Source organism: Propithecus coquereli, unplaced genomic scaffold, assembly GCF_000956105.1.
Source record: "Propithecus coquereli isolate 6110/MARCELLA unplaced genomic scaffold, Pcoq_1.0 Scaffold946, whole genome shotgun sequence".
NCBI lineage: Eukaryota > Metazoa > Chordata > Mammalia > Primates > Indriidae > Propithecus > Propithecus coquereli.
Window position 1 is genome coordinate 126,919 of NW_012155796.1, and position 9,401 is coordinate 136,319.

Below are 9,401 nucleotides of genomic sequence, written 5' to 3' on the forward strand. Positions count from 1 at the left end.
TTCCAACATGGTCACCATTCCCCCACGTACTCTGTGCCCTGCCTAGGGTAGGATGGACCAGAGATGGAGGGACTGGCCAAGATTCTGGCCTGGTGCCAGCCTCCCTCAACAGTGATAGGCCCACAGGACTTAATAGCTCATGCTATAGCTTTGCTTACCTGAGCACTGACCAAAAAACCTTCTCTCAAATAACATCTATTAATATCTAAAATCGCAGTGAAAAGTGCCATATAGGAGTTGGGGAGTTGAAGAGACCTGGGTCCAAACCTGAGCTTTGTTGCCTACTAGCTTTGTGACCTTGGTTAAATCACACGCTGAGCCTAAACCTCAGTTTCTTCATCTGTAATAAGGTTAGCAGTAGGTTCCTGAGTGTTCATTTTGTTATGCTTTGTAACTTAGGTATTCTTTTGTCATTACTAAAGATTATGACATTTTAAAAAGGAGACAGCATTTCCTCCCTTCCAAGCAGAATCATAGTGTTGTATGTCTACATGGCTGAAACCTCTGGAAAGGGGTGGTGAGAGGCCTACCTGCAGGGTTGTTGACAGAATTAAGTTAAATAATGCAGGATACCTGGCACCCAACAACCTTTACTAAGCATGTGACACAAGCCAGAGGACCCGAGACCACTCTGGGGTAAGCCAGAGCCTTGGGTTTAGCACCTGCCAAGGAGACATGATCCAGGCTCCCCTTGAAGGGATCTGCCAACAGCAGAGGCCTCCTGGACCCCCATTTCCAAGGCTAGGAACTCTAGGGTCTCATCCCATGTCCCCCAGTGTGTTACTCCACGCTGGGGGAGGGGGGACTTGGGCTGCAAGACAGTCACACATATATATACACACACAGAACTTCCCCAAAGAGCTAAGTCCAAGCTCCCAAAGGCACATTTCTGAGGCCTGAGTGTGCAGTGTTGGCTATAGGCAACCTTCCCTGCTGTTGACAAGTGATACTAATCTGTTTGACTTGGCTACAGGCAAGACCAAGGACCTTTACTTCCCATCTCCAACAAGGAACCACTTCTTTTAATGTAGTTCTGGAGCAAATCCAGATGTTTGTCAAAGCTTGCCTGCCCCCATCCCCCAAAGGGCTCTAGAACAAACATTAAGCCATGCCAGTTTCCTGCCACCAAGCCCAAGCCTCAGAAGAACAAGTGTGGAGGTAGGGATGCACAGGTCCATAGAAATGACCTTGGCATTGACCCTACCTGGAGGCCTCATTAGCTCTGGTCTTTCTGGCAGCTGTTGACACAGCCCACTGACCCTTCCTCAGAGTATCGGCCTCTGGCAACAGGAGCTCAGAGTCCTGTTCAAGGGAAGCTCTCCTGGCCAAACTTCAGACAGCGTAAAATAAAGACCACAGGGCATTATTTACTGCTAAGGAACCTACTTGTTACAAGAGAAACTGCTTGAAAGTCCCAGTCTGCCAGCTTGAAACTTAATATGCCCTGGGCCCAGCCCTACCCTTGGCATGAAGAAAAGTTCCAGTGCCTCCTGTTCTTTTGTTTCCACAGGGAGAAGAGGAAATACCTCATGTTGTCCAGTCTGCCTGCTCCCTGCCTGGGCTGAGCCCCCAGCCCAGCAGCAATGATGAATATGCCAAAAGCATCAAGAGTAACAGAGCTCAGCTCTGTTACCCACTAGTTCTATACCTCAGAGTGACTCTTTAGGGCATCAGCACATTTATCTCCTCCTCTGGGAAGCTTTCCCTGACTCCCCTAGGCTGGGTTGCCCTGACGTTGCTCAACCCTACCCCTCCCATGTCTCTCTACTACTCCATTTGGCCTTGTGGAAATTGTGCCTTCCCTATAAGACAAAGCTCTTTAAAGCCCTTACTCATCTCTGCATACAGTGGACACTGAAATGTGTGTTGAGCTCAACCATTCTACTTAGACCCTCAGTCTCTATATCTACAAAACAAGGATCACTGCAAGCCCTTTCTCAGGGAATTAGGTACAGGTTAAATGAGGAGTCTGAAAAACTTTGTAAGGGACTGCATAAGACTGTACGTTTCTCTTCTAGGGGACAGTCTTGGAGAATGAGTTAAGGCACATTTCCAACATGGTCACCATTCCCCCACGTACTCTGTGCCCTGCCTAGGGTAGGATGGACCAGAGATGGAGGGACTGGCCAAGATTCTGGCCTGGTGACAGCCTCCCTCAACAGTGATAGGCCCACAGGACTTAATAGCTCATGCTTTTAGGGCCAGGATTGTTAGCTCAGGCTCAAATTATTTACCACAGCGGCCCCCAACCTTTTTGGCACCAGGGATCGATTTCATGGAAGACAATTTTTCCACGGATTGGGGGTGGGGGTGGGGGGTTCAGGATGATTCAAGCACATTACATTTATTGTGCACTTTATTTCTATTATTATTACATTGTAATATATAATGACATAATTAATTACACAAACCTCTCTGCTGATGATAATCTGTATTTGTAGCCGCTCCCCAGCACTAGCATCACCACCTGAGCTCCACCTCAGATCATCAGGCATTAGATTCTCACAAGGGATGCACAACCTAGATCCCTCGCATGCGCAGTTTATGGTAGGGTTCGTGCTCCTATGAGAATCTAATGCCACTGCTGTTCTGACAAGAGGCAGAGCTCCAGTGGTGATGTGAGCAATGGGGAGCTGCTATAAATGTAGATGAAGCTTCACTTGCTTGCCTGCCACTCACCTCCTGCTGTGCAACCTGGTTCCTAATAGGCCACAAACCAGTACCGGTCCGCAACCTGGGGGTTAGGGACTGCAGATTTACCAGACCCAAGTTTCCAAGAAGACACTTGGACTAACTTTATGAGAAGTCCAAGGGCTTTCTGAATCAAGGGAAAAAGGTCAACCTGCTGAGTCCCAATTCTGTGCACATCAAGGTACAGAGAGTAGATGAATACAATGGGCAGCTCATTTCCTAGGAGACTTTTAGCTAAACTTTAAGCATCAGTAGTGTGACACAGAATCAACATTCTATAACAACTCATGGCACCATTAACCCCATTTTGCAGATGAGGAAAACTGAGGCCCAAAAAGATTAAGTGACTTGCCCAAGGACAAACAGCTAAAGTGGTGGCACTGGAATTCCAACCAAGTTTGCCATCAAACTTTTTGGGTTTTTTTTTTTTTTTTTCCGGGTGGTGGGGGTAGGAAGAAAAGCCCATCTGTGTTTTCCTGGTGACAAGGTCTAATCTGTTCCAGAGGCCTTACTGGCCTCACCACAGGACACATGCATACCCACCAGCCCCATGGAAGAGGTACGCAAAGATGAGCCTATGCCCCTAGAGAGCTAGCACCATACCTCTGTAACGGCTGCACAGCAACTACCGAGCCTAAAATGGCCAGACAGCCCTGAAATTTTTATGGCCTATTTATTCTTTGCTTGCTCTGAGCCTCATGACTAAGACTATGGCTCACCGCTCGCTTTCCTTCCTTTGCTGCCCTCTGCCTTCTTGTTAGGCCTGGCAGCACCAAAGGGCAGCCAACCTTCCTGGCCCAGAGCTCCTCCTGAGAGTGCACAGCCCTGACTTCATCCTGTGGTTCCTCCCCCTTCCATGGAATCAGAAGATTCCACACAAGAGATGTGGCCCAGGACCTATCTGCCCTACTTTCCCAACTATTTTAAGCTGGAAAGCTAAATTTTGCTTTCAACCAGCTGAATAAGATCAGCCCTTAGCCCAGAACTGACAGGGGTGCCCACTCCACCCAATACCAACTGCTAACTGGAAGAGTCGCAGGCTGAGCAGCCCAGTGCATGCCCCATGGCTGGGTGATACAGTCATTTACAGAGGGGTGGCCAAGGCCCAGGTCTCTGGGTGTGTGTCACCACACCACAGACAATGTAGCAGTGATTAAAGGTAGCAGCAAGTAAGCAATTAGCCTTGAGGTAATTATTTAAATGAATCCAACCAGAGTCTGTTTCAATCTGCCTCATTCGCCCTACAGGGAACAGAAGGAAGGTAGCATGAATTGATACGAAAAAGTAAAAAATATTTATTTCATTAAAAAACAGCATTAAGAGGGGGACCCGCCCAGGCCCAAAGTGGGAAGGTTACAAAAAAACAACTGCCAACTAGGTTTGGAAAGGAGTCTGAAGCACTTCCAGAAGGATCTGTGAAGCCTTGCACTAAATGCCCAGGTTTAGACACTGCTGAGTCAATGTTTGCCATGCATCAACATCCAAGCTGACCACTATTAAATATAAAATTGTATTCCTGCCATGCTGCCTTGGATGGATACAGACACCATTGCTACCACCACCAACTGAAGTCTGAATCATACTGATGATTACTAGACTCCCTCCCCATCTGCAAAGCACCACTGTTTTTCACTAGCCTCTCCCTTTCAATCTGCAGCTTTACTGCTCATCACCTCTGGGCTGGGATCCATAATAAGAAATGAGAGAAAGCATTGCTTCTTACCAGCTTACATATGCAGGATGCAGGATTTCATGAGACAGGTGTTTACTCACCTGCATACCAAGTAAGCTAAGTACTAAGTGAACAGGTGCCAGAAGATTTAAATTAGTGGGAGGATCCAGAACTCTAGAGTAGTGGCTTTCAACTGGGAACGATTCTGCACTATGCCCACCTCCCCCACTCCCCACCCCCAAATATTTGGCAATGTCTGGAGACTCGTTGGCTATCATAAAAACATTACTGGCATCTAGTGGATGGAGGCCAGGGATGCTGCTAAACAGTCCACAATGCACGAAGAGCTCCACTCAAAGAATTAGCGAGCCCCAAGTATCAACAATAGCACTGTTGAGAATCCCTGAACTAGAGCTTCACCAGGGCATCCCCCACCCTGGAGGGGGGGAGTGAATGCCATCCGCCTCATGTCAGCATCCATCCCTCTCCCCGTCTTACCAGTGGCTACTACCTGCTACTGCAGCCAAAGCTGCTACTGTTGCATGCGCCCTCCACCATTCTCTGCTTGGCTAATTCCTAAGTCACCCAAGTTCTAGCTTACTTTCTCCCCAAAACTTCCAACACTCCAGAATGGGTAAGATGTCCCCCTCAATGTGCTCTTGTAGTTACCTTCCTGGGCTGTAACTATCCACCTGTCTGAGGTCTCCACTGGGCCTAAACTCCATGAAGGGAAGAGCCATGTTTCAGGCTCCACCAAATCCCTAGCCCCTTTCCCACCGAGAGAGCAGGGGATCATTATGTGATTGTGTATGAAAGCAAGCAGCCATTTAAGTGCCTGCCCTGCGCCAGGCCCTATATTAGACACCAAATCACTACATTTAATTCTAATAGGCTTCGGAAGTTGGCATCTTTCCCATCTACAGATGGGAAAGCCAGAGAACGCCCACAAGATCCCAAAGCAAATGAGAGCGAGAGCTGGATTCAAAGCCTGGGGCAGCACTTTTCAGGACATGGCTGAGCCTCCCACACTAACTCCACAGCCAAGTCTGAATCCAGGAGGGGTGGGAAGGGACTGGGAAAGCTTTAAGACTTTACTATTCTAAGGAAAAGATGAAGAGAATTTTCCTGATGATGAAATCTTCTTGCTGATCACTAACAGACCTGCATATTAACAACGTGAAACTTCTGTTCTTTAATCCAGGGTGTGCATGTGTTGGGGATCGGACGAGTGGGAGTCTCAAAGTCAAAAAATGCCATGTGATCTTCCCATTAAGCACCAGACCACTGCTGGACCCCCTGACAACAACCCTAAGGGCCTATGACTACGTAGAAAATTAATATCCCATCAAAAGACTAAATGGACCTTGTGTGAGGTCCTTTTAGCACTGAGAGCCCTTCAATGGAATCAGACCCCAACCTGTCATACACAGCAGGCCCCTTGGGAGGGTCTGTCCTGGAAATCCCATCTTAAAAGGGTCCTGCCAAGATATCCATCTACGAACATCGTGCAGGTTTGAGAAGCTCAGAAGCCCAAATGACAGGAGGCATCTGACAGGTAAGCAGTGCTCTGGGTTTCAGATGCATAGGGACTTGAAGCATTGCTTCTTCTGCTGCCACCGACTTCCCAGACTTTTCCATCAGGAGGTCTTGGACATCACAAGGCTCCGCTACCATCCACAATATGGAAGCAACCTCAGCTGTCTGAACTCAAGATAGATCACCTGCCTTCCTGATACTAATGTATGTGCTGCCAAAGCAAGCACCCTCGTGATATTAAAAGGACTCTAGGGACCCTGCTTCTCCCCATGACTGTGGCTCCACTGACTGACTCACTTTAGCGTTTAAACTGCTCACCACAAAAGCTCGGTGTGTCTTAATCCTGTACTTGGTGGTGGTCAACCAAGCTGTTCTCAACAGCTGCATCCTAGACCTTCTAAGAGGTTTTGGGGATTAATGAATTACATTACTAGATTTACCTTTTTCAGTGCTGGAAGGACGAAGCTTCCAAATAAATTTTTACTTCTTATAAACAACAAATATATTCCAGCAGGCAATCTTCTCTGGAGACCACGATACTGAGCTAATCCTCAGCAGATCTGGGACCCAAAATAGGCCAAGAAGCTAAGTTCTGCTGCTCACATACCAGAAGAGACCAGCTGCATTTTGTTTTATTCAGTCCTGATAACAGGTAACACGTTCTCACAAACAGCCCACGGGATCTTATGCAGCCAAGAGGGGAGAATTTTAAGAGTGTGCTGCACTCTGTTCCCGGCCCAACCACTAATTTGTTCAAAGCCAAAGCAATCACTCCCCCTCTTGGGAATGGAAAACTCTTACCAATTAAATACTCTTAAGGGGCCTCTGCCTGTGAGTATTTTCTCTGTTAAGGAATCCGTGAACATTATTCTGTTAAGAAAACCAAAAAGAGCAAAACAGGAAAGACTCAGGTAGTAAGTTCAACTCTTGTTTTTAAGAGCACAGATTTAGAAATGGAAGCCCAGAATGGAAAAGTAACTTGCTTTAAAAAAAAAAAAAAAATCACAAAAGGGAAAGAGACTCCTAATATCTTAGCCTTCTGGAAAAATGGCTTTAGATTAATTCTGCCAAGTCCATGTTCACTTCAAATCTGCCTTTCGGTACAGAATTTCACATCGGTTCCCTAATCCCTATTTTCTTGCTACACGTTTTTAAATACAGGCCCCTTCCCCTGCTCCCCACAACCTACAAACAGAAGAATGGGTCAGAAATGTAAAAAGTACGGGCTCCTACTGGCTGTTGCTTCCCGGGCCAGGGTGGGTAGGTAAGGCAACAGAGTGCAGAGCCACCCCCCTCCACCCAGGTGGGTTACCTGAGAACAGTCACGCTCCCCCTGCGCACAGGCAGGGAAAGCACAGGTTCTGACACCCGGATAGGCTTGAACTGGAACTTGCAGCCGAAGCAGAGCGCAGAGTCGCTAAAGAAGGACACGGACACGATGGGGCGCTCGAAGATGTGGATGGGGTCCACGTGAGACACGATGCAGCCGCCGGGCTGGTAGTCGTTGATGACGGCGCTATTGACGAAGCCCTCGGGGATGACGCGGTGCTCCACCAGCTTCTGGATCACCAGCTGGTGCACCCACTCGGGGATCTCGTCTACGTCGCCCGGCGGATAGAGGCGCTCCTGGCCGGGCCCGCGCTTCTGCAGCTGGGCGCCGTAAGTGTAGCCCTCGCCAAAGAAGTACTTGTTGCGCAGAGGGGCCCGGTCCACCGTGTGCTCGTTGTAGAGGCCCTTCTCAGCGCGGGACACCACCTCGTCGATTCGGGCCTCGATCTTGGCGCACTCGTCCTGGCTGAAGAGGCGCATCTGGCGGATGCCGCTTTTCACCTTGCGCGCTTCTTCCTCCTTCTGCAGCTGCTGCTCCTCATAGTCGCTGCGTTCGGGATCCGAGTCCTCTTGATACTTGCGCTTAGCCCCGGACACGGGGTAAGGTTCGGCCGCAGCCGCGGCCGCGGCGGCAGCGGCTACAGCAGCGGCGGCCGCGGCGGCGGCCTCCCGGCTGCCCGCCTTATAATTGTCCCGGGACGTCATGGACTTGAGCTTCTCACGCAGGTCCGTGTAGCCGCTGGCGGCCGCCATGGCCCCCGCGACGCTGTTCTAGGGTCCTCCGGGGCGGGCGGGGCGGCCGGGCATGGCTCTCGGGGGACGCGCCCGGGGCCCCCGGAGGGAATGAAGTTCTCAGCACCGGGCCCCCATGCGTGGGCGGACGACCAGGCGGGGAGCGTCGAGGGGTCGGGCCTCAGGAGCGGCGGGTCATGCAGTGGTGGCGACAACAGGGCTTCTTCCTCCTCCACCTTCTCCACGTCCCAGGGGGCAGGGACGCCGGCAACGCCTCATGCCGCGGAGGGCTGCTACGGAGACTCGGCCTGACTCCCAGCCAGACCCTCAGACGCCCGGCCCGGCCCGCACTTTAAAGCGCTCCTCACGACGTCACGGGCCGCCAGCCCGACGTCCGCCAGCGCCGCTCCTTAGCGGGCTCCTCAGCGCGCACGCGCGGTGTTGCTGGCCACCGCGGCTCCGCGCGCTACGGGCATGCGCGTGCGTGCGGGCCGGGTCGGCAGAGGCTCCAGCGCAAGCGCAAACCCGGACCGCTCGCCGTCCGCCGCCCCTCCCCCACTCGCTGAAGGGCTTTGAGGGAGCAGTCTCAAACAGCGACCTGTCTCCACGGCGCGCCGCCTCCAGGACTGAAGGGCTCCCTTCGCAGGGGTGCGCTCACACTGCCAACACTGTCGCTGTGCTGCGTCACGGCATCGTCCGAATGGCCCCAAACGCCTCAGTCCCGAGCGCGCAATCACCGAGGAACCGCCACAACCTAGGCCGCCCCGTTACCTCCCCTTTTGGCGCTTCCACTTCTTTAATTGGGCCGCCGGCCACGTGCCGGGCGGGCCCAGACTACAGTTTCCAGAAGTCGGTTGGTAATTATGCCTGTCAATCAGGCAGTCTCCTTGGCTACTGCGTCCGTCACCTAATTAGCGGCGTGGAGTGCAGCGAGGACCCCTAAAGGGTAAATGGGTGGCTAAAAAAGTGCCCGAACGGAAACCCTACCGGAGGAAACCCCTCAGGACGCCTAAGGAAACTTCCCCAAACGCAGGAACTTCTCAAACTGCGGGGCCGAGCGCACAGGGCCTCAGCTTCGAGCCCAGATAGCGACAGCCGCAGAAGTTGGACGCACGTCGTCGGGCCCCCCCTCCACCCCCAGCCCGCCGCCGCCGCCCGGAGTGGACGTTCCACGAGTCACGTCCCGGTGGCGGCGAGCGCGTGCTGGGACGCGCCGGGGTTGGCGTCGCTCATTCTTGGTGCTGGAGATGGGTGTGGGGGCATTTCTTCTGGGAGCGACAGAAAAATCTCAGAGAAACAAACAGGCGTACGGATAAGGCTAAACTATAGGTAATGACTAGAGACAACTGAAAAGTTTTGAAGCAGAGGGCACAGCGTCAGGAAAGGCGTGGCCGTGCGGGATGCGCCGCGCGGCTCCAACAAGCAGGGGTTTCTGCTCGAA

The 9,401-nt window shown here is 51.6% G+C and overlaps 1 protein-coding gene across 1 annotated transcript in view; it reads right to left on the bottom strand.

Annotated features, from left to right (window-relative positions):
- Nucleotides 1–8,728, bottom strand: part of ALKBH5 (AlkB family member 5, RNA demethylase) — a 24,398-nt gene extending 15,670 nt beyond the window's left edge. Inside the window, exon 1 of the mRNA XM_012664974.1 lies at nucleotides 7,212–8,728. Coding sequence (XP_012520428.1) covers nucleotides 7,212–7,981 — 770 coding nt within the window. The 5' untranslated portion in view covers nucleotides 7,982–8,728. The remainder of the gene's footprint in view (nucleotides 1–7,211) is intronic.
- Nucleotides 8,729–9,401: the final 673 nt, after the last annotated feature.